Source organism: Mus caroli, unplaced genomic scaffold, assembly GCF_978045245.1.
Source record: "Mus caroli unplaced genomic scaffold, Mus_caroli_1 scaffold_20, whole genome shotgun sequence".
NCBI lineage: Eukaryota > Metazoa > Chordata > Mammalia > Rodentia > Muridae > Mus > Mus caroli.
Genome location: NW_028227275.1, coordinates 23063726 through 23088874, shown reverse-complemented (window position 1 = coordinate 23088874; position 25149 = coordinate 23063726). Strand labels below are relative to the sequence as shown.

At 43.4% G+C, this 25149-nt stretch overlaps 1 protein-coding gene across 2 annotated transcripts in view; it reads left to right on the top strand.

Annotated features, from left to right (window-relative positions):
- Window positions 1–4388: 4388 nt before the first annotated feature.
- The window catches only part of Lgi1 (leucine rich glioma inactivated 1), a 44419-nt gene continuing 23658 nt past the window's right edge, over window positions 4389–25149 (top strand). Inside the window, exons 1-4 of one of the 2 annotated variants that reach the window (XM_021151974.2) lie at window positions 4389–4850; window positions 5282–5353; window positions 23336–23407; window positions 23507–23578. In XM_021151974.2, coding sequence (XP_021007633.1) covers window positions 4636–4850; window positions 5282–5353; window positions 23336–23407; window positions 23507–23578 — 431 coding nt within the window. In that variant the 5' untranslated portion in view covers window positions 4389–4635. The remainder of the gene's footprint in view (window positions 4851–5281; window positions 5354–23335; window positions 23408–23506; window positions 23579–25149) is intronic. The other variant, XM_021151975.2, reaches the window with a different exon arrangement.

Sequence of the window (25149 nt, the reverse complement as noted above, 5' to 3'; positions counted from 1 at the left end):
GACTCTCAGCTTCAAAACCCCTGATCAAAACTCAGAAAGCTGTTTTAAATGACACTGGTTTGCTTGCCGGGGTGTTTGCAAAAGGAGGTGGGGTCAGGCCTGATTCTTTAGGGTTCCTAATGATTTGTTTACCACAGTTAATGTGGGGTTTCCTAGGCCACGCCAGGCTGAAGGGAAAATTGGGCTCGTACCCACAGCACAGGCTGTTCCTCTCTCCTCTGCTTTCAGCCACCCTTCTAGATCGCCAGCACACTCCTGGGACCCACTTCAGCAGCTCTGAGCATGGCCAGTTCCTCCAATGGCTGCCCAGCTGGGGCCACCAAGGTTGAGCTGCTGTTGAAGCAAAGCATCAGTGACTCTGGTGACTCTGAGCCTTGGCCCTGGATAAAGATGTTATTTGCTTCACATCTCTGCATCAGCCCGGCACCTCCTCTGTGTTCATAGTGTCCACATACACCACCGTGGTGTCTCTAACTAGAGAAAACCCTCATCTTGGTACAGGGATCTCAAAACATCTTCAGCTCACATAAACTCAAGAGCAGTGGGTTAAGAAGATCTCTCTCTCTCTCTCTCTCTCTCTCTCTCTCTCTCTCTCTCTCTCTCTCTCTCTCTCAGAAACCTTCTCTTTTTCAAACTCCGGACCATGTCTAGGTCAACCCTAGGTGTGGAAGTTCTCACCAGACTGGTAGGGTTGTTTTGTTTTTTGATTCATTTGGTTCCTTCATGTGATTAAACTCATAATACCATCAGCACTTGACATCTTAAGACAAGTGGCAGCTTCCTAGAGTGACCAGAGACATCAACTGACCTCGTGTTTATGTGAAAACATTGCTTCCCAAGTATTGGGAGCCACACAATCTGAAGTTGTCTTGTTTCAATGATGATGATGATGATGATGATGAATATGAATCTTTCTTAAATATCAGATTCACACCAAGCCTTTAGATTTGTCATCTTCTTTAGTATTCTCAGCAACTCTGTGTGCAATATCCCCTCAACAAGGGAAGAAATAAAACTGTGACTTAAGAAGTTAAGTAGGTCCATGGTCACACTGCTGGCAAGGAACAGAGCCAGCTTTGGATTCTTCTCCATTGTTCCTCTGCGGCTCAGACTAGGCGCGGAGCCTGTTTCAACGGGGCCTTCCAGCTCCCCTGGGTCTCCTGCCAACTCTGCTTTCATCTGCTCTAGGCCCTTCTCCCAAAGGTCACCAGAGTCCACAGGTAGGTTGCCAACTTTATCTAGGGACCTCCGAGTTGTGGAAACTTCTAGCACCGCACCCCCACGTCTTATATCTGTTCTACACTCCCCGGGGGCTTCCCAGGAGAGCAGGGTGGGAAGCTGGGCCAGCAGGATGTCCTCTTGTCTGACCTCAACCCTCTCAAGACTTCCCAAGCCCCTCCTCAGATCCATTTCTAGAGCTTCTTCCCAGAAAGACTGTCAGCATCCTTCACCGCATGGTTTAAACTGTGCCTGATCTTGGTGGGCGTTTTAATTGAGTAAGGAATTCAAGAATGGGGTTTAAATGCCATAGAGAAAGAAAAAGTTACTGTCTCTTCAAAATGCCCATTGTAGTTTGTCCTTAGTGTCCTCCTCCCCACCCCCCACCGCCCCAAGAGGTCCTTTCTCCATTTGAACTGACAAGACAAACTGAGCTGAGCTGCAAGTGGATGGTAGGGATTTAGTTTCTTACTGTCATGCATCCTCTTCCTGGCTTTTCCACACCAAAAAAGAAAAAGAAAAAGAAAGAAAGAGAGAGGGAAGGAGGGAAGAAGGGAGGGAGGGAGGAAGGGAGGGAGGGAGGGAGGGAGGGAGGAAGGCTGCTTGGCTGTCAGGGAGCCCAAAGCCAAGGGCTTGTCAATCTTGATAACTGGTTGTATCTGAGAGGCAGTCCTAGGGAGGGAATATCCTGTTTGACCCCGTCAGTTGTTTGAACCACCTATTTACCATTGTTTTGTGTCATACAGGGTAATGGCTCTGTCAACAGGTGTCTGTGTGGGGGCTCAGTGCCTCAGTTTCCCCATCAAAATGTAATATGCAGGGATTGGATCCAAGATCTAAGGTCCATGAAGACGTTCAAGGCCACTGTATCGTGGTTGACAAAACTTATTAGAAATCAGGGAATTAAGGGAGCGGCAATTTGAATAAATTGACGGTATAAAATCCTCACCGTGTAATCACGTTATTTGCAGAGAGATCCCATCCTGTACTTGCAGAAGGATTCAATTTTTAAAATATTCAACCTGTGGCCACCTTTGAAGTGATACACTACTGGTTAGCTGAGGCTTGCCCACGGGTCTGGGTTTCCGAGAACAGTCTCTTTCATCCACAGTGGTAACACAGTCCATCTTACAGGCAGGACTTCTGTTTGAAACATGCACCAGGAAAGAATTTCTGCTTAAAGCAGCAGCAGCATCCTATGGCTCGGCAGAGCACCCCAGGCTTTGCACGCCCTGTTCCCTCCTCCCTCCTTCACTGTTTCTTCACAGAAGTATGCCCTGACCTCTCCGACCAAGGCAAGTCCCTTTATTATAACACTGGGGGGGGAGGCAATTTGAAGTTTATTAGGTGAATATATGATTACTGCAATGTGAATAGACCATGCATTGTCCAACGAGCTCCTACAGGCACGTTGGATACCCCCACCTTGTACACAGTGAATGCTGGACCTGGTTTGCAGCAGTTTCCACTTCCATGAAGCTTTCAATCCTCTCCAATCAACATTATCACCACCACCATCATCCTCATCCCAGCAGCAATCCAATAAGAGAGTGAACATGACGAACACCGCCCTCCTCTCACAAAGCCAATAGAGTTAAAGGAGCCATTGAGCCCAGAGTCCGTTGTAACACCTTCCTGTAATCCCACAGCTTTGGAGGCTGAGGCAGAAAGAACAAAACCCAAGAGCATCACAGGCTACATAGACAGACAGCAAGGGAGTTCATTGAAGTTGGCGTAGGGTCAGCTACGGGGGGGGGGGGGGGGGCGGCGTTGGGGGGGAGGGGACGGGACGGGAAGGGGGGGGAGAACGGCAAGGCACAGACCTCTGATAAGGGTGGCTTTATTCCATAAAGGCACGGGTACTTGAACAATCCATTTTATACGTTCAATTTTAAAAATCGAGAAAAGGGCCGGGCGGTGGTGGCGCACGCCTTTAATCCCAGCACTTGGGAGGCAGAGGCAGGCAGATTTCTGAGTTAGAGGCCAGCCTGGTCTACAAAGTGAGTTCTAGGACAGCCAGGGCTATACAGAGAAACCCTGTCTCGAAAAACCAAAAAAAAAAAAATCGAGAAAAGGAAGGGTCGTGCCTGACTTACCAGAGTGGCTATGCCACCATGAGGGATGGCCGCCAACAGCTTGGTCAAAGGACATTCTTTTCTACTGTCCTAAGGATATTTTCACTCACTGGGGCTGGACAACCTCACAGCCAAGGCCACGCTATCTTGATTTTGTCCTTAAACAAACTTCCCTTTCCAAGGGAGTGTTTTCTTCTTCCCTATGATATATGCCAATAAGAGCCTGTGATTTTTATTTGGTTCCCACAGTCAAGACGAGACCATCTGTCCTATCGTCTCTATCATCCCTAATGTCCCCACTCTACAGGCAGGATAGCTCCCTTGTCTGTAAAAATCCGCTCTTTGCAGATGACCTGGGATCTCCAAGTGGGGTCTCTAGCTTACTCTAGCACTTCTCCACTTTATGGCAGCCTGCTGGGTGAGCCAGACCCAGTTTCAAAGCCCCAGGAAGCTGGAGTTGGCTGCCTCCTGCTGGCAGGGAGTACGTTCCAGCCTTTTAGAAGGAACTCAGCCAAAGAAGGGAGAGCAAGAAGGGAGGAGACTGGATTATACACAGGGACGGCTTACCATTCTGTCGCCTCCCTCATCGTGGAGGGAGGAGTGGGCTGTGCAAGGTGGTGGGGGAATTATGAAAATCAATAATTTGTAATAGTTGATAAGTGTCAGAGACGTATTCAGTCACACTGTATTCCCCTGAAATTGACAGTCTCCGTGTGTTCATGGGTTTTTCATTCAACGGTGGCATCAACTAGGTGGGCTCTGCCAGGGAAGGCACGGATTTAACAGCAGACAGCTTCATTTAACTTCCTCTTCCCAGCCAAGACTGTCCCCCAAGCTAGTTTTTCTTACTAGGCTGTTTGCTACATGAAGAGAAAATTCCCAGAGGTTCCCGAGATTGCCCACATCCTATGCTAAGATGCTATGCTCCACCGCCCGCCCACCCACCCACTAATAAGACATAATGCCGTCCTATTTTTGGTAACAATTAAAGGGCCTCCCGGTGAAAGCAGAAAGCTGTTTATTTTCTGTTACATCACTTCTCTTGCCTTCGAAGACTGGTCTGGGCTCAGTGTTTTCTGTGAAGTGAGTCGGCTCTCTTCCTCCAGCAGTTGGCTCGCTCCCACCTCGCAGCACCTCACAGGTCTCTTCCCCCAGCAGTGCGCTGCCTGAGCGAGGAACAGCTCACGACTCAGCTGGAGGTCCCTGTTTTGAAAAAAAAAAAAAAATAGCAGATACAGAAGCAGAGAAGGGTGGACTCCTATGTGACCTGTTCTTAGAGCAAGACAATCAGCAGCTGAATTCCAGAAACCCTGTTCATGTGTGGGGATATTCTCTCGACTGCATGGAATCAGAAAGCAGCAGAAGGATGGGAAATGCCTGCATTCCCCTGAAAAGAATTGCCTATTTCCTATGCCTCTTTTCTGTGGTTTTGCTGACTGAGGGGAAGAAACCAGCGAAGCCAAAATGCCCTGCCGTGTGTACTTGTAGCAAAGATAACGCTTTATGCGAGAATGCGAGATCCATTCCACGCACCGTTCCTCCTGATGTTATCTCACTGTAAGGCCCGTAAGCATTTTGATATCTAATTTACAATTTAAAAAAAAATCCAGCTGGTGGATTTGGGGGTTTGTATGTATTCTGAGAGGGGCATGGAGCTCGCGAGACAGATTCCTCTTGCATGCCTGACCATTTGACAGCACTAACATTTTGCTGCATTTAAAATTTGTGATTTTGATAAGCTGCTAGTGACCATGCTTAGCTAGCCCCCACCCTGGACATTATCCCGAGGCACCTGGAGCAGGCTCGTGTGTGTGTGTCTCTCTCTCTTGCTTCCTCTAGGAAGGGACAGAATCGTACTTTATAAAATAGTGGGGGAATATAGCAACTGTTATGGTAAATTGGATTAACATAAGATCTGTTCTCTGTGTGTGTCTCTTTGTGTGTGTGTCTGTTTGTTTTGTGTGTGTGTGTGTTTTGTTTTCTTTCAGATCCTTTGTGAGATCTGGTTTTACTGAAATCTCAGAAGGGAGTTTCTTATTCACACCATCGCTGCAGCTCTTGTGAGAAACATTTATATAATGACTATTTTTAATATGGCATGTATTTGGATAAGCCTTCTAGTAAAACGAGCTTAATATTGTTTCTGTTGAATGTGATGATGCTTCGGAAAGGGGTGAGAACATGGGTAAAGCGGGAGATAGATGGGTTATTTGTAACTTCACATCCACCCTAAAGGTTGATTCTTTAAATTCAATTACCTGTGATGCTGTCTAGTTTAATGGCTGTTTGTGAAGTTGTTGGGACGATGCAACAAGAATACTAATTTTGATGAGCTTACTTTCATTTTTAACTTGGGGAACTTCGGTTATTTTGCGCTGGAGTTCTTGGGTTTGTCAATTCAGAGCCCAGCATCACATATGCACTCAAGATGTTGTCTCGTGGGGATCTGGGGCAGACTATGCCTCTGTCTGATTTACCATGTGGGGAGAAAGAGAAAAACAAAAAAAAACAAAAAACCACCCTTGGTTCTTTCTAGGTAATTTCTTAAAATACGAATTCTCAAGAGGCTGCTTTCTAATCTCCTCTAATTTATAACTAGTCCCCTCACAGTGAGGAAAAGATGATATTAACATAGCAAATACTCCTTGCTCTATGTTTTGAGATGGCCACAAGGGAGCCACATATTCAGTCCATGCCTGAAAAATATTAAAAAATAGCACTGGACTAGGAAATCAGACCTCTTTACAGGGATAATGAAATATGTATAATTTGTTCTGATGAATAATGTTTGGCAACTGGAGCCTAGTTCTTCATGGCTATCACATGAGAGTCAAGGGGTCTCCGGTGCTCCAGCATCAATCATAGGTTAGCAGATAGACACTTCCAAAACAGACACAGTCCACTGTCAATATACTGAATTTGAGATATCTTACTTAACTGTGTGAGTAAGATCCAAGCGTTTAATTTATTTGCTTTCTACATTTATATTTGTTTCCTTGCCATGCTTAGCCATTGTGTTTAGACATGGGCAAGCACTCTGCGTTTGAAGTTGGAGAGTCCTGTGTTCGAATCTCACCCATCTCACTAATCACTGGAATGTTGCCACGTGGTCTGTCTTGTTCAGACCGGCTCTCCCTCTTCTCCCCTCAGCTTCCTTATCTACAAAATGGAAATGATAAGACATCTTTTTGAAGTGTTGTGATCAGAGAGAAATAAAAATTTAAGTATTAAATTTTTTTTTTTTAAAAAAGGGTCTCACATAGTTCACGCTGACTGACCTTGCTAAGAGCTCTGCTGGTCTTCAGCTTCTGATGTTCTCCCCTTTTCCTCCCCACTGCCGAGATCAAAGGTGTGAATCACTACAAGCAGCTTTAGATCAAGTCCAAGATGTGGGCGTATTGGACGTGGCAAAGTCTTACATGTTTTTATAAAGGCTGCAGCTTTAATTTTTCTACATCAAGATAAAAATGCTAAAAGTTACTTAATATATTCTGTGGTCGGTCAGAAATCCTAAAACTGGCTTGACTGTTTGATTGCCGTTACAAACTTGATCAGGTGTTTTGACATTATGTAACAAGGTTCCTTATTGTCCTTTCCTGCCTAAGGCCTTTGGTTGATTGCAATTAAGTACAGAGTTCCTAAGGGTTTATTTATCGGTTTGATTATAGGAAGTGTTAACATGTCAAAAAATGTTTAAACAAGTTTTATAAGTCAGAAAGGGGCAACGTCTATAAGTCTGGGCTCCTTCTACAGACTGTGCTGATCCTGAGAAAACGATCAGTTTTGCTTACACTATTTATTGGTCATATAAATGGCTTGTTTAAAATGCGCTTTTTTAAAAAGAAATGTGCTAAGGCAACTGGGATAGTCCAGTGAATCCTTAACTTTCAAGACCTCTCAGTCCCCCCAGTGCTCTCTCGATCTGACACGAGGTGGACATTGGCTAGACGCTGGAAACCTGGCCTGTACTCTACTTTCTTTCTGTTGGGTAGACTCAGCCATTCTGAGCACAGGTGCCGGGCAATGTCATAGAAATAGTCCCCGGCTGCTGTAGGGCAGTGGGATTTCACGTATTTAGAATCACAGAGGGAAGCCAAGAGCCCGGTTTTAAATAGCCCACACTGAGTGTGTGCCATGCCCCGCTGTCCCATGCTCTGAGTTCCTATGGAACATTCCAGCCCTTATTTCTAAAAGCAGTTCAGGTTTCAGAAGTAACAATGGAGCCAGTAGTTCTGTCCTGTATGTCCTTCATTACCTCATATTGCTGACCTCAGCAGAGTAGATTTGGCCATTCCGATTTTATGCAAAACCATCAAAGTTTGTGCATAAGCTCCAAGACCATGTTTTTAAGGACTTTGTTTCCCATGCAACCTGCCCCCTGTTCTCTGCTTCCTCATATGCTCAGGAAAAAGCCAAATGAAAGCATTTTTCACTAAGTAAGAAAATCAGTGGCTCTGGCATGCTATGACTGCAGACAGAATGTTCTGCAGACAGAAAGAAACCCTACCTGCTACCAACCTGCCATTGGAACAGGAAGTCCCAGGTGTCACTAGCATTTCGTGGTGTTGGCAACAAATTCTAGAGCATGGATCTGTGGATCCACTGTGGATCTGTGAAGAGAACAACTTTTGGATCAATTCTGCTGCGTCTTTGTTGAAGGCAGCTGGCTTCTTTGTTTGGCTAGGACATGAAACGGCTGGTTCCAGTTAGGTGTGGTGGTGCAGCCCTGTAATTGTAGTGTTGCTTGAGAGGGTCTGAGACAGGGGGATCTAGAGTTTGAAGCCAGCCTGGATTCAAAGAAAGAGAAAGAAGGAGGAGTCTAGGATGAGGCATGCCATCCCTGTCACCCACTGTTACAATCTGGTCCTATGGTTCTGGTCCCAGGTGCTTCCTCAAACCTTCTCTAAGCTAAGAGGGATGCTGAGGACTGTGGCTGGCTGTGCAGCAGACTAGACTGGAGAACAAGAGAAACAAAACCCATGCTCTATTAGAGAAGAGAGAAAAATTAAACCGAGCCAATAAAAATCAATCATATCAGCTGTACAAAACATTCCCTTTGTGTAGGAAAAAAAAAAAGAGAGAGAGAAGTTCCCAAGCAAATGTCACTTTTTTCTTCATGTTTTTCACAGGGCCAATCTGAAACATAACGAATGAGCATGGCTATGTATTCCTGCTTGCCCTCTGTGCTGGAGTGGTTCTTTCATTGAACGCAGTTTGGAGAAATGTGTTTTCACACGTTACAGCCCTGTTCCTTCCCAACTACAGACTGGAATCCCCAGTGATACAGACTCAGATTTAAGAGAAAAAAAAAAAACTTGTGGCCACATTGCCACTTGTTTATGACATTTTAATGAATTAAGGCCCTTCGACTCCTAAGACACTCCTATTTGCTGGCAGTGAATCTCAGAAGTAGTTCTAAGTACAACTCTCAAATGGATAACAACAAAAAAATAAATAAATAAATAAAAAAACTGTACAAATTCAATAAGGCCAGAAAAAAAAAATCCACTTTTTTTTTCAATGAGATTTGGCCTTGAGCAAAACATAGAATTTACCTTTGATATAGGGAAAATAGCATTTAGCAAAATGAATGCACAGTTGACACATAAATAGGTAATCAACAAGGAATCAAAACTCAAAACAAATAGAAAAGGAAATAGTTTGCATAAGAAATAAGGCTTATTCTTACCACGGTACTCCATTAGGACCTTCGCCGTCTTATTTGTTCAGAGAAATACCACGGCAGATCTTGTCCTTTAAAACCACACTGGGTTCTCTATTGTAAGCAATAAGAATGAAATGTGACAGTGTTGAACAGCTACTCAAGCTAGACCAGTCAGCTTCAAGGGTGTGAGGACACTTTCTTAACTGGTGATATGTTGATGAATATGTCTTGCTTTATGTCCAGCAGATGCTCTGTGAAGCTACCTGCCCCTCCCCACAAATTCCCTTTTCTCCTAAAATCTATAGGTCTGAATTTTTATTTATTTATTTATTTATTTATTTATTTATTTATGAGACAGTGTCTTACATACTCCAGACTCTTTAATCTAGCAAGGAGAGTCTTGAACTTCTAATACTCCTGTCTTCCAGGCCCAAGTGCTAGGATTAACGGCGTGCACCCCCACACCTGGCCACCAAACCCTGTTATGTGCTTCTGGGGATTAAACCTAAGGGCTTCACGCATACTTTGAAATCGTTCTGCCAACTAAACTACACCGCCAACCCAATTACACAGATTCGTATATCTGTGTGAATTACCTTTGGCTGTGGAGTGCTTTCACTGAAAGTGTGTTTTATTCTTCCACTTATTCGGGCCAGAAACCTGATGGTGTCCTGCCCTTCCTCCCTGACTCATGTTCAGCTGGGAAGTCCTCCTCCTGGATTCTCCAACTTGAGAATTTGACTCTTCCTCTTCACCCAGACCTGCCCCTGCCTGAGGGACTTTCAGGCTTCTGCAGCATGCCTCTGGTCACCCCCCACCTCGCCCCACCCTCCAGCTTTCAGTTAGAACTCTCTGCATTAGTGGTACCTTCTTTGAAATAGTAACTGTCACGGTGCCACCCAAGTGCTTGGAAGCTCTTAATGGTTCCTAGGAAGGGAAAGTCATAGGACCAGAGCTGGTGCTAATAGCACTTGGCTCTTTCCTGTTTATCCTGGCCTGTCAACCACAACACTGACCCTAGCCACTCCCACCATGGACTAGGTGTATCCATGTACACGACGGACATCATGTGAGAAGGAGATGCCTCTGTCTTAGTCTTATATCTCATATTCTAGATGCTGCTAAGACTGTCTGACGTTTGTTCATTACTTGTGCTTTTATCTGGTCCATGTCTGATATGCAGGGTCAGAAGTGAGCCACGGTCTGGGGAAGAGCCTTGGGACTGTAAAGGGCCAAACTTTGCTTATATATTTGTTGATGCTGACCACCATAGCCGCAGACTCCTAGTAAAGCGTTTTGCTATAGCACCTTGGGCAAATTTTCAGCCTTTCACCCCAATTTCACATAAATGAATGGGGTAGTACTGGAAAGTGGTAAGTCACCAGAAAATGACCTACCCACCCCCACCCCCACCCACACACCCATACCACAAATGAAAAGAGATATTCAAAGTTCTCCGAAAAAGATTGCCAGCACTTAAAAGGGACACGGCTAACCCTATCTGACACCCACTTTATCTTTAGCTCCCCTTTCCCACCCTTGCTTCACATTTGGCTTCCTGGGTTCTTAGTTTGACTCTCTTCTGTGAAGGGTAAACAAATCATTTCCTTGCTTTAAAACCAGTGTTTGTTAGGCACCAAGGGAGAAAAAAAGACCAAAAAAACAGATAAGTTTTTGTGTACTACTTATTGTGTAGTTGCAAGCAGTAAGAAAAAAAAAAAGAAAGAAAAGAAAAGAAAGCTAGATATTTTCAGTGCAGTAAATGAGTTTGAAGACCCTACTGTGTAGCAGGTACAATCACTAGCTTCAAGGGGGGACACAAAAGTGACTGGCCTGCTGTCACTTCACCCCAGTAGGGCAGCTCCAGGCAGGTGGTGATTGATGGCAGGTGCATTGAATTTCAATTGTTCCTGAATGCATTGTACTGTATCAGGTGACTCTAATGACCTGTGATCAGAAGGATTAGTGTTCCGGCTGATAGGTGGTGATGGCGATGCCTGCTGGTGGTGAGGTTGTGGGTAACATGGGCAGCAGAATGGTTGCAGGGGCTTTTCTGTATGAGCAGGAAGGTCACCTCTGCCTCCTGGAGAGCTGGCAATGTGGCAAGTGTTAATAGCTTTGTGGTCAGATTCTCTTGAGTCCCCGTTTCCTCTCTGATGCTTATTACTTGTGTGATTTGGGGTAAATTGAGCCAAGCTTTGGCATTTATGCATATGAAGTGGGAAATAAGCAATAGAGCCTAGTGCATTGAGTAGCAGGTGAAAATTCACAGCTGACACTGTTCCTTTAAATGAGTGAACGCTGGACTTATGACAGTGGTTGTTGTTTTTATTATTGAACTTGTCATAGCATTACACTAGTGTCTGCTTGTATGATCTGAGCTTGTCTACAACCCTAGCTTTAAGGTTCTGTGGCCCTTCACACAGGTCTGTATTGGGACCTGCTGAGAAATCTTGCTTTCAGGTATTTTTAAATAGGAAATATGCATTATTTATCCTTAAGAAAATGTTTAACCCTCTCACTTCTTTCTCATGAATAAGTAACCACAACCACAGTTTATAAAACGTCATATTTTACTTAAAATAATTAACCTGGGCCAGTCTTCAGACTAGTGGTCCTATGGTAGTATGCAACTAGGATTTAGACATAAGAGTCTAAAATCTGGTATGAACATAAATGGACTGTGTATGTAACATTGGGCAGAGTGCAAAATGGTGCTGGGCCTCAGATCCTATAAGCATAAAACACCAAAGGAAGAATAGGTTCTGGCTTTGAAACGCAAGTACGTACTAGTTGGGGTGGTGAGATAAATAAAGAAGGCAGTTGGGACAACAGTGATGGGCATCCAGAGAAGATATGACTTACTAAGAGTGACAACTTTGTCTCCTGTTGATTATTGCTGATGGACGAGCATGCGGTCATTGCCCTCTTTGGGGAAGCAGAACTCTGGGAACTTATTTTAAACAGGATAAAAACAAACCAAAGCATTGAGTTGGCATTTGGGGACCTTCACACTAATACTTAAGGTTTCCTCCAATCTTAGAATTCTACTATATTCTGTGGAGTTGGAGAGATGGCTCAGTGGTTAAGGGGACTTGTTCTTGCAGAGGGCCTAGGTTCAGGTCCCAGCTCCCACATGGCTGTTCACCTCTGTCTGTACCTCCAGTTCCAGGGGACCCAACACCTTCACCTGGCCTCTGTGGAAAATGCACACACATGGGGGACCCACATACTCATACACATAAAATAAATACATCTAATAAAAATAAAATTACAAAAATATATTTTAAAAAAATCTATTCCATTCTAATCTATGACAACTTTACTATAAGACAGAAAATCACTTTGTTAAAGAAGCAGATAGAAATTATTATATCAATTCTCATAAGCCAGCAAACTAGATTGGTAATCAAAACAACACACAATATAGATTGGCTCTATAGTTATTGTTAAGAGTACTAATGAATTGCTTTTATGACACCCTGGGTTTGGTCCCCGGCATCTCTATCAACAATAAACCAAAACAAGTAATACAGTTTCTAATCTCCCAAAGAGTGAAATGGTGCCTAACTAGGTCTTCTGTGTGGTGGCTAAAAAGAGACAGTATTTAATAACAATCTCATAGGTCTATGATCCAAAAGGAAATGTTGGATCCACTTACATAGCAAGATGGTGGGTGTTTGCTTATGTAAAGTGCAATTAAAAAGCAATAAACTGGGGCTGGGGAGGTGGCTCAGTCTATAAACTATTGGCCACTCAAGCAGGAGGCCCTTAGTTCAAGGCCCCAATAGAATTTCCAGGCATGGTGGCTCATACCTATGCTAGGAAGGAAGGGACAGGAGGATCTTTGGAACTTGCTGACCAGCTAATCTGTGAGCCCCAGATTCAGTGAGAGACCCAGACTCAAAAATTAAAGGGGAGGGAGCAATGGAGGAAGACACCCAGTATCAACTTCTGTCCTCTATATGCATATACCATACACACACACACACATACACACACACACTTTCATATACACACACACTTTAAAACCATTAAAGGAATCTTAGAGATTTCCTCAAGAAGAGCCATGGATTCATCCCATGCTTCTGCAGCTAACTATCTCTACTCTCCTTTGAGAACCCTTACCGAAGGTTTACAGGACACAGGAGAAAACCAGCCAAGCTTTGGCTAGAGGCGTTGGTTACTATAATAGTGCCTGGTGATGCACACTATAAATATTACAATATTTATATCATTATTGTAACCTTTTGAGGTACACACAATTTTCTCCAGAGGAAGTACTAAACTAAGTACAGAGAGGAAGTACTAAGAACTAAGTACAGAGGAAGTGCTAAGTCCTCAGAGGGCCAGGTAGCGCCCTCAGTGACTGTTGAATAGGCATTAAACTGCTGGAGTGGTGTTGAAGCCTTCACCCCTACTGTTAACCACTCCTGTTTACTTCCTTCTGACGTGAATAATCTTGGTGAGTTTGACTTTGCAGTAGTTTTGTTTCTCAAATCAAATCCCCATCTCCTGGGGTCAACCTCTGCCATTAACAAGGTTATTCAGGGAAAATGTGCCCTGAATCCTGGGTACAATGACTGAAAGGGAGTTTCAAAGGCTCTCTGAAAAAAAGTGAAAACATCGCTGGCAAGGGCTTCCTCGTTACCCTAGGTTTCCGCCCTCATTGGTATGTGTAAGCCCCAGCCTCCTTGCTTGAAAAGAGAGACAGACAAGCTGACAGGGGGGAAAAATAAATAAATAAAACAAAATAGTAAAATAAAAGGGCCTTCTTTTCTTCAGAGTCACGTCATAGCGCGGTATTCTCCAAACCTGTGTCCAGGGAAACGGTCATCCTGCAAGGATAGAGTTGGGTGCTCCAGTGAGGGCAATGATGTGCTCCATCCCTGCATGGCTGCTCACAGGCACCTTGGCATAGAAAAAGACTCTGAAATTAAAGTGGCTTCCTTCTTCCCAACCTCCCCTAGAGTATGGGTTCTATGGAACATCGTTTGGAAACGCCCACACACAAAACTCAGTTATGAGCTTACTTTAATTATACCTCACTTTGTTCTAAAGCAGCGGGCCCCAATCTTCCTAATGCTGCAGCCCTTTAATACAGTTCCTCATAGTGTGGCGACCCCACCCCCACCCCCACCCCCACCCCCAGCCGTAAAATTACTCTCATTGCTACCTCATGGCTGAAACTTTGCTGCCGTTATGAATTATGATGTAAACATGTGTTTTCTGGTGGTCTTAGGTGACCCCTGCGAAAGGGTCATTCGACCTCTCCAGGGGTCATGACCCACAGGCTGAGAACCACTGTTCTAAAGAGACTTGATGACAAGGCATGGTGGACAGGTCATCTCTACTATTCTAAAGGCGAAATGATACCATCTGCTCCATAAAGGCATGACTCAGAATGGTTTTGTCGTGCCTCACCACCAGGCTACCCATCTGGTCAAGCAGCTTGGTATAAGTCTGTCTTTTCCTTAGGGACCTCCATATAGATGCTTCTCTCCCAGGAAGTAGATAACGCCTTGAAGCTCGGTCATCAGGCGAAGGGCTCCAGAGCTTGAATGAACTCTCAGGTTTTTAAGTGAAGTGAGTTCTCTCGTCGTTGTTTACTCTGTGGCTGAGCCAGCATTGCCCTGGAACCTTTCCATGAGACACTCAGTTTGTGTAGATCTCAGTGATTGACAGGTCCGGCGACCAATTAGATTGTGAAACCTGCATGTTTAATTCCCCTTCGAAATTTAAAGGGAGAAAGGACACATAGACCTAAAATGCCTGATTAGTTTCTTCAACCCATTCCTCCTAAACTTAGCTGCCTTTTCCTCTGCATATACCTCTCTCGGACCCTGAAAGGTCTTGGGTCTGAACACAAGGGAATGCTTCCCAGGAAATACTGGTCAGCTGTTCTGGTTTGTGGCAGAGCTGGCAGGACCAAGGGGAGGAAGCTGACTGTGATCATGAGCATTAACCAGTGCCTGTGGGACAATCATGCCAGAGCCCAGAATGCCAGCTCTACCACGTACAAGTTTCAAATGATCTTACCTCCTCTCACCTCAGTTTTCTTCCTGTGTTAAGTGGAAACTATAAGACCCACATTGCAGCCTTTAAGGATGAAAGGGGATGTCAAGCCTTGGAAGATGAGGCAGGGTACAGACCAAGCTTAAGATGCAGTTTAAATCACTCCTTGGTGTTCCGGGGAGTTACCGGATAACTTCAGATGAACACAGAGTGGGAGCTGTTGGCTAGCTGTGTCAGTTTCTAGAAAGAAAGGATTTTGATAATCCCGAGATGACACTGTATTATTAATAAAGGGACAGCCTCACTCCCAGGGAATGCTTACAGATATGAAATCTCTATTCTAATTCTGATCCACCTGTGACAAATAAAGGAAGGAAGGAAGGAAGGAAGGAAGGAAGGAAGGAAGGAAGGAAGGAAGGAAGGAAGGAAGAAGAGAAAAGGGAAGGAAAGGAGAGGAGAGGAGAGGAGAGGAGAGGAGAGGAGAGGAGAGGAGAGGAGAGGAGAGGAGAGGAGAGGAGAGGAAAGGAAAGGAAAGGAAAGGAAAGGAAAGGAAAGGAAAGGAAAGGAAAGGAAAGGAAAGGAAAGGAAAGGAAAGGAAAGGGAAGGAGAGACACCCTAGTCACATTGTTTAACCTCTGCCAGCCTCAGTTTCTTCATCTGTTAAAAGCAGAATTAGATTTCACCTCCCCAGAGCACCTCCCCCTCCGTTATGTAGAACTAAATTAAGGCTCTTTGTACCAAATCCTTACTGAAAAGGTGGCAGACTCCTTAAGGATTAGCTGAATTACATTGACAATAATTCCCAAGGATGAGAGTCAAAAATAACCGTCAAATAATTCGCTCTTCAGCAATGCTTCCTATTTTAGTGCTTCTTCTGTCTTGAGAGCATATTTAAAAATATTCAAATGTAAATTATTCACATGGCACATGCACTCAGAACCTGCGCACTTGGCAGATGTGAATCACCAGCTTATTGTTAATTATTCTTCAGCCAGCCCCTCTTCTCTTGGATAACGAACGTTACTAACAGCCAGAGGGTCTGGAATGGTTAAGCAGGGTTCTATCTAAACATGTTGACAAGTCCCTCCAACTATGCTGCCATATCTTGCAACAGTTGTAACATGTCCAGTTTATTCTCCTTAATGTAGATATAGTACACATATACCCAGACCCATAGGAACCTGGATATAGGCTGTGCATTTTCACACACTGCTGTTGGATGCTGAATGGCCTGGACCAGACTCATCAGTCTTATCTGGCATAAATGACGTCCCCCGACCTCAGGTTCCCACTGCTAGCGTTCTCTTTTGTGTAGATAATTCCTGACAGGAACACTGGAGACTTGCCTACGTTCTTAGGATTCTGGAGGCTCATCCAGGGAGTCCTTTTTGTTATTATAATTCCTGTTTGAACAGAGAGTGAACATCTTCACCTACTTAATAGATTAACATACAATCCTAAGTGGCAGGGATAAGCTTTGAAGCCAGATTCCATATTCCATAGCTCATTGATGCAGTCTCCAGGTGACAGCCGGATGCCACTGCTGGTCCCTTTTCCTCAACCATCCCTGCTCTGTTGCCAGGAGAACCTGCTCTGCTCTAGGTGAAAGAATGGAGGCGTGCCTTTCATGGGCCAGTGACATTCCTGACTGCAGTAAAGATGTCCAGGTGGTACAGAGGGCCTGAGTGAATGTTATTAGGGCCAGGGGTCTTAACACAGAGCCAAGTGAGCAGGGTGACTGAGGGACAGTAAGATTTTCTCAGCAAACATTGCACGCCCCCATATTTTGCCATCTGCAGGCAGGCCTCCATCCCAGCTTGCATCCCTACAATGCCATAAGCCTAGACTCATGTCTTTGGAGTTAAAAGTGGCCCCTTCCTTTAATAAGATAGAAGTGACATGCATTAGTGCACACAGAGGACTTATGGCTAAGACACAATCAAGACCTAAGCTTTGTGATCCTCCTGGGATGTTCCTTTCTTGGCCTTTGGAGGAAGAAACCATTTCTGGGCTCATGTGCCTGACCTGTCATCTCTCTAAATGGACCTTGTCTCTGGCTTGTCCACCTCAGACAGCCTTAGCCTTGAATTCATATAGCCAGACCTTTCTTCTTAGGCCCTCTACCCCCTCATTCACTTCTGTGATGCCAAGCGAGTCCAGGTTCTATTTTAACCCAAGTTCCCTGGTAACCGTGTTGCCTACAGTTTTCCTTTTGAAAGCTGATCATAGCTTTCATCCAACCAAGACCACCCCTCCCCACCTACACACCCCCACACACACACACACACACACACACACACACATCTAATAACCTTATGGCCATGGCACTAAGTGCTTTGTTGATGACGAGCTGTGCCTTGCACCTATAGGCAGCCATACAAAGGCAAGTAGAAGAAAGAATTACAGCATGGGTTGAGTCAGTATATAATATGTCAAGTCATATCGTCTGGCCAAGGTGTATACTGTCAATGACTTATGAAAAATTATTTTAAAAAATGTAGTTTCAAAAATATTCTCTATTGGATGTGGTGCCATATGCCACACATTATATTATAATTATGTGTAATTATAATCACAATATTAAGGAGTCGGGGGCACATGGATCTTTGTGAGTTCTAGGCTACCCAGGGTTATATATAGTAAGACCTTGTCTTGAGAGAGACAAAGAAAAGAAGAAAGAAATGAAGGAAGAAAGAAAGGAAAGAAGAGAAAAAGGAAAGAGAAAGAAAAGGGTTATTCTAAAGAACACTTAAATAAAATATGTAATTTAAAGCTTATTACAAATCAAAATTTGATCGATATTTTACACAGTGGAGGAGCCATTTATATGGTTTTATGTTTATACAGAAAGAATAAAAACATGAGTATTAAACTCAATAAATAGCAGAAGGAAATTAGAAGAAGAAAGGAATAATGAAAAAATAAAATAATGCATTAAGTAGCAGTGGGCATGACAAATAAATGACAAATTTTCACTATTGAAAGGGGGAAAGCTGGTATAAAATGGTAGCCATTTGGAAAGAACAGCACTCACAAGTTAGAAGTCCTTTAATTATTCACCAAAAGTAGAATAATGTCTAGGGAAGAGCCAAGGAAGTGACCTACTTTACATCATGGGGCTAAGTCCCAAGTGAATCAAAGAAATCCTGACTTCATAGGAGATAGAGTGAAAGGCTCAGTGTTGGTGAAGAGATGAGGAAGGAGGTCTTTCCACACTCTGATCAGACCCGTGATTCGCAAAGCTCGCATAAAAGCTAGGCACTTAAAAACATCCAACAATAGAAATATGTAAGTCCGTCCTAGGAAACAGAGGCAGAAAAGATGTTTGTAGCCAAAGGTGGTTGTAGTAGGTAGAAAACAAACAAACAAACAAACCAGAATTCTTACTAGATAGCTACATTATAGTATGCCACAATATGAAACAGTCATTCGCTAAACTATATTATTAAAACATCATCATGAAAGAATGCTCATGATTAAATGAAGAAATGCAAAGTACCCACATCAAGTTGGGTGCTTAGCACACCCGTAATCCTAGCACTTGGGAGGCTGCAATGCTAGGATCACAAGTTCAAAGCCAGTCTGGGTATAAAGTAGATTCTAGGCCAGTGTGAAGTGCAAGGTGAGATGCCCCAACAGACCTCCAAATCCTCAAACAGAAGAGAGAGAGGGAGAGAGAGACAGAGAGAGAGACAGAGAGAGAGACAGAGACAGAGACATAACATTACATAGCTTCTGTCAACTTGACAAACATACACATGCAGATATCATATATGTGACACATATTATGTGTATGCACATCAGTATCTATCTCAGTATGATAACAGTGTTCTCTACTTTGCAAGTTTTTCTATATTTTCCTGAACTCCTATGAGACATTTATATAATATGCAAACTGCACTCAACATTTTTAAATGTTGTACTTTTAAAAAAATACAGATGGATACAACATCTTGATGTAACTTTGAAACTACTTACACCAATCACTTAATCATGTCTTGCACATCTATGCGAGCTGAGCTGTGTGGTGGCTGTTTGTCAGAACACTGAGGGGTGGGGTTATTACATCATACTGAGAAGCCACCCAGTATGAGGAAAGGGGGTTGGACAAAAGGGTCTTGGGACTCGTGATTTTTAGCCAAGCCAAAAGTATTTCTTTGGGCCTTGCTTTCCTGCTGTCAAACAGATAGCAATACTGGACCTACCACTTTCACAACGCTGTTCTAAAGCCCACGTGAGATGCTCTGACAGGGACTAGGAAGTATAGAGTATTTTGAAGGCAACAATTGCCATTTTAAAACGAGCCAGTGCCTGCCTGGAATTGATAGTTGATCTATGCAGTTTTTCTAAATCTTCCTCCTGGTAAGGAAATATACACTCCCTTTGGTTTCTTAAAAAAAAAAAAAAAAAAAACCAAAAACTTCCCCACTCCTCCCTCCCACAGCTTGTTCATGACATATTAAAAAATGCTTATCCCTTGAGGGGACTTAGAGAGGTCAAGGCATATCCCTGATGAACGTCCACCGAAACTAGTGGGAAAAATGCCTAGTTTCTTCCTTCCTCGGGAAGAGAGGAAGTAGCAGAGACTTCAGAGGTCTTATGGGACTTAGGCAGAGGCAAACCATACATGACCTCTACAAACTGGGATATCTCCCGGCAAGTTGGTTTGCTCAGACCTCTGATCTCTGCTCAGGGAAACCAGGCCATCCGGACGACACACTGGTCCCCACAAATGCTACCATGACACGACACTGCTAATGTGACGTTTGTCCCATCTGCCTCATATTATTGCAGGCTCTCATTATGCGTACTTTTGGGGACAGGGAAACCCATAGCCCTTCTATGCCTCATAGCAACCACTGCAAGGATCAGAGGACTCTTGGTGACCATTAGTACAGGGGGTATCTCAACTGACCCAGAAGTTTCTCCCTGTGCACCCTGACTGCGTGCATCCACCCCGGCAGCTTTAAAATAGCTCGGGCCACAATCCAAGTGTAGAATTTAACCAGAATCCTTGAGAGTGGGAAGGAGTTGTCAGTATTTTTAGGCTCCTTGGGTGATTCCAAGTGCATCCGAGATAGAAAAGCACTGGTAGGATCCAACACAGATGCAGGCATCTCCCCACGCGCCTTCAACACTCTCCCCTCTGCGAGGGCTCCGTACGTGGCCAGTCCATACGTGGTCCTCGAACACCCATCTTAATTGTCATTGATCCAAGAGCTCTCCTTTCCTACTCGGCAGGCTTAGTGTTTAAGTTGTCAGTTCCACAAACCGAGGGAGAGTACTATTGCCTACCCAATACTGCCTTACTGAGCCCGGCCATTTGGATCACTGACTGCTATCCAATCTAGGAATTAGCTACACTGAGGGAAAACCAAGTCTTTCTTGCCCTTAAAGTCCACGGAAAGGACCGCAGAGGTTATGCAAAATAAGAGAACCATTCTGCTCTGACACAGGACTGTATGAACATGTGCTAGGGTGGGTGCCATTTCCCTTGATAGACACTGTAGAATACTTGCTACATCGATTTAATCACAAATAATAATATTGAAACAAAATGTATTGCTAAGATGATAAAAATTAAAGATTTGAGATTTCTTTTTCTTGATAGAATGTGACCGATTCATGAGTGTTTTCAAGTTTATATTGAATACTAAAATACTAAAAGCCATCCGGGTATATTTGAAATATTTATGTATCATTTTACAATCCCATGTTCATAGAAACCAATATCAAATTTAGAATCAAAAAGCTATGATAGTCATTATTAGCTCACCCAGGGAAATATTTTTTAGCTTTTATAACAAAAAATTTTAAAGAATTTATTTATTTTAATTTTATGTCTTTGTTGTGTTGGCTGCATGTACGTCTGTATGGGGGTGCCGGAATCCCCAGAACTGGAGTTACAGACCGTTGTGAGCTGCTATGTGGATGCTGGGAATTGAACTGGGATCCTCTGGAAGAACAGCCCTGACTGCTGAACCACCTCTCCAACCCTATAAGAAAAAAAAATTAATTGAGGTGTAATTATTCATAAAGAGAAGGACACCATCACAAGTATAGTACTTCTCAGTGGTGTTGGTTTACAAGTAAGCATCCTTGTGTCCAGCACCCAGGTTAAGGAACCAACCATTATTCCCCCAGAGACAATCTTTGTGTTCACTTTCAGTTAGAACTACCCTCCCAGAAAAGCCACTGTGCCGATGTCTGCCTGCATAGATTTGTTCAGCTGGGTTTTTTTTTTTGTTGTTGTTGTTTGTTTGTTTGTTTTTTCTGTTAGTCATGCAGAATGCACTCTGCCAAGTTCTGACTTCTTTCCTTAGAAAATGTTGCTTTGTAGTTTTAGTTTTAGCCAGAGATTTTAGTCTTTGAAATGTAGTTCAGCAAACATTAAAAAAAAAAAAAAAACCAGGAATTGGGACAGAGTTGGGGATGCAGAACCAAATAAAGACAGGTCCTTGCTTTAAGATTATATTCAATATCCTAACCTAGCCATTGACTAGAATGCAATGTAAAGCAAATGTCTCTTTGTTCAACAAATATTTGTTTAATATTTACAATGGAATGGTTACTAGCACAAGTTCTAGGAGTCAGTACTGAAAAGGCCAACAAAAGTTTTAGAAGCAATCCTATCTTTCATCTCTGTGACATGCAGAGGCAAGGGGGGGGGTATCCACTTTCCAGCCTGTCTTACTTTTGACTTAACATAAGGGATGACAGCTATTTCTTCCGGCAACTTGGGACTATGGGATGCTGAATTCCCAGGTGCGCCACAGGGCCTTTTGCAGACCATTGGAGAAGCTATCTGCCGCCACTGGATTCTACTCTCTCCATCCCTGTTGCTGCCCTTAAGGAGAGAAGCAAAACCCTGAAGCCTGCTCGAGCCTTTGGGTGTCAGCTTACCAAGGAGTAAGGCTGAGCATTACTTTCCAAAACCATAAAATGCTTTCCAAAACCATAAAATGAGAAGAGACAATTACCAGAGTTGTGATGGAAGTCATGAACCCTGGACTTCATTTTAATAAGCGCAAGCTGTAATGTGTGTTTGATTAGTAGCTCTGGGCTCGTCGGGGCCCAGTGAATTACTTGAGTAAAAAGAGCCATGACGTAAGAGGGAAGAGGGATTAGAAGTGAACTCAACACCATTGCAGGATTGATAGCTTGGGAAGGAACAGAAGAGGTCACTTCACTCCATTTGGCTGGCTCCTCCTCTGCCTCCATTCCTTGACGGGGAAGTCTCAAGTCTCTGGAAAAAGATAGCTGATAGGAAAATCCACACACCTGTGTTCCCATCCTTTTGGCTTCGCTTACGGGCTCCTACTCCTCAGCGCATGTTGAACCCTCCCTTGATTCCTGTATCCAATAAATTACTCATTTCAAACTACTTCAGAGAGTAAAAATCTCCAGGCTTAATCTCCTCTGTTAACAGGCTCAGGGGAGAAGTCACTCAGCTAGTTACTAGCAATTATACTTAACCACTACCCTCCCAAAGCAAAAATATCACAAGATTTACTAACAGCATTTCTATATTATTATTAAATTGTCTGGCACACAAACCTATTATTTAGCCAAATGTGTATATATGTGTATATATGTGCTTTAAAGAAATCTGGCAAGTTCTCCAAAGGGTCCAGTGGGGTTTGGTGACAGATTGCCTCATGCCCTTTTCCTTGGGGATTTTGAAGTCAGGTTCCTATGGATTTTGCCCAAGTAAAAGTGTTTATCTTAATTATTTAGTAACAAAATGGCCTCAGATGCGCAAATGTCATTAGTTCCTGTCTTCAGCCTGTCCAGTTCTCAGATTATTGATTTTTTTTTAAGCAGCCAAAAAGTTGGTGTTCGCTGTTTATGACCACTGTCCACTACACCTGCTACGAGCAATTACACAATAAAGGTGGAGGTCCATTTTTTCCTACATTTCCTAGTATTAAACTCCTGGTATTAATCATTAAATATAATTAAAGATCATTATGTTGGCCTGTCAAAATAAATTCCAGAAGTTTCTAGAGCACGTTTTCCCATGAAGATGACTGCCAGCGTCTTCGTTACGGGACCACGAAAATGTTGATTTGGTCACACCTGCGGCCCACCTCCTCTGCTTGTGTCTCTCTCAAAATGCTTCCCAGGACGGATGGCACCTCACCCAAAGAGAGAAGCCTGCAAGCACTCCCTCAGTGAGCACATCAGGAGGAGACATTCAGGAGTGAGAAAAGCTGCCAAGGTCTTCTGTATAAACCACACTGTAGAAAAAACGCAGACTTACCTGTGTCAGCCTCCACCTGGTTCTCTGAGAGACCAATGCAGGGGAGATCGGCGGCTGACAGTGTAACCCTTCTCACTGTGTGCACCTCTCTCTGGGCAGGTTATTTACGTCGAACTCCTTTGATGTGATCAGTGACGATGCTTTTATTGGTCTTCCACATCTAGAATATTTGTAAGTAAGAAAATTCTCCCCGCCAACCTTGATTCAGGATAGGCTCTCTTCAGTGCCTATAGTTGTCTGACCAAATGAGAATGTTGTTACCTCTTGCAGATTCATAGAAAACAACAATATCAAGTCCATTTCAAGACATACTTTCCGGGGACTCAAGTCTTTGATTCACTTGTAAGTATAGGTGATGCTATTATTATTTTGTTTAAGCTTCTTTGTTTGGTTGAATTGGTTGTTTTGTTTTGTTTTGTTTTGTTTTTTGTTTGTTGTTGTTGTTGAGGTTTTTGAGGTTTTTGCAGTACTGAAATCAAACCTAGAGGCTTTGTGCATGTTAGGTGAACGCTCTACCACTGAGCTATGGTCCTAGCCTGTATTTTTGAGCTCACAAATTCAGTTTGGCATCTAAGGTTATGGCACCCATTTTATGAGTACCCATGAAAATGTAAGAGCTCGAATTCTTTCTCTTCATGCACATTTGCCATCTTCCCTGTCATATATCAGCATGAACTCGGGAAATGGATTATGATTACTATTTTTAGCCTAGATGGAATATAATTAGAAAAGCAATCTATGTAGGGAAATAACATAACTGAAATAACTTTTATTATCCTCATCATCTCTCACTTCATAAGTCCCAGAATTATGGGCTGACTAATATCCTTTAATTTGATATTCACTGCTCATTTTCACTATTTAAGTCCTGATTCTATATGCCTTTAAACCTGATGTAGCCATAGGCAGTCTCTATATAGTGCAGGGACAATCTATTTTATAACTGAAATACTCAGTTATCCAATGGGTGGTTAGAGATACAACTGTCATTCTTAACAAGGGACAATTTTGTTTCCCAGGAAATGTGAAGAAATACAAGCTGTGCCCGCTTGTCACAATATGGGACTGTTACCAGCACCTAGTGGGTGGAGGGGAAGAACTGCTCCTAGTTAATCTCTAATGTGGAGGGCAATCTGTGCAGCCAAGGATGACCCCGCCTGAAATGGCACAGTGGGGAAGGGAAACATCTCATCACATGAAACCACATGAATTTCTTCTTCTAGCTTCTGCCACCTCATTAAGACAGGGGGCAGGGAATTATTTTTAAAGGAAATACACATTAAAGATAAAATGTCTACCCATGTTAGCAATGAAGAAACAGTTTGTGATACTAGATACTAAATCTGGAGCCTCATGCATTGGAAGCAAGTGTCCTACCACTGTGTTGTACCCCCAGACCCCCATTTATTAGTGGTAATATTTATTTCGAGACAGCATCTCACTAAGTTGCCCAGGATAGCCTTGAACTTGTTCTATAGACTATACATGTCTTGATTTTATGATCCTCTTCCTTCAAATACCCTAGAAGCTGGGATTACAGACCTGCACAACCAGGTCCAGCTCAGAGACAGAATCTTGAAGGGGAGATATGATTACTGAACTGACTCCTTATAGAACTATAAAAACATCAATTCCATTGCTGAATTGCAGCTTTATTATCTTCATCATTCATTCATTCATTCATTCATTCAATTAATTCAAATCATTCAAAGGCAATTTCTTAAATTTCTGAGTCTATCCGTGCTGCTGATGTAACGAATCCATGTGTCATAGTCACTCTGTCAACCTTGACCTATCTCCCCACTTCCTCAGCCCCGCTCTGCTCTAAGCCATGATGAAACAGAGCAACACTTGCCCTTTGAACCTACTTTCTAGTGTGCCCATGTGGTTACCCTGCTATACCTGCCAGGCCC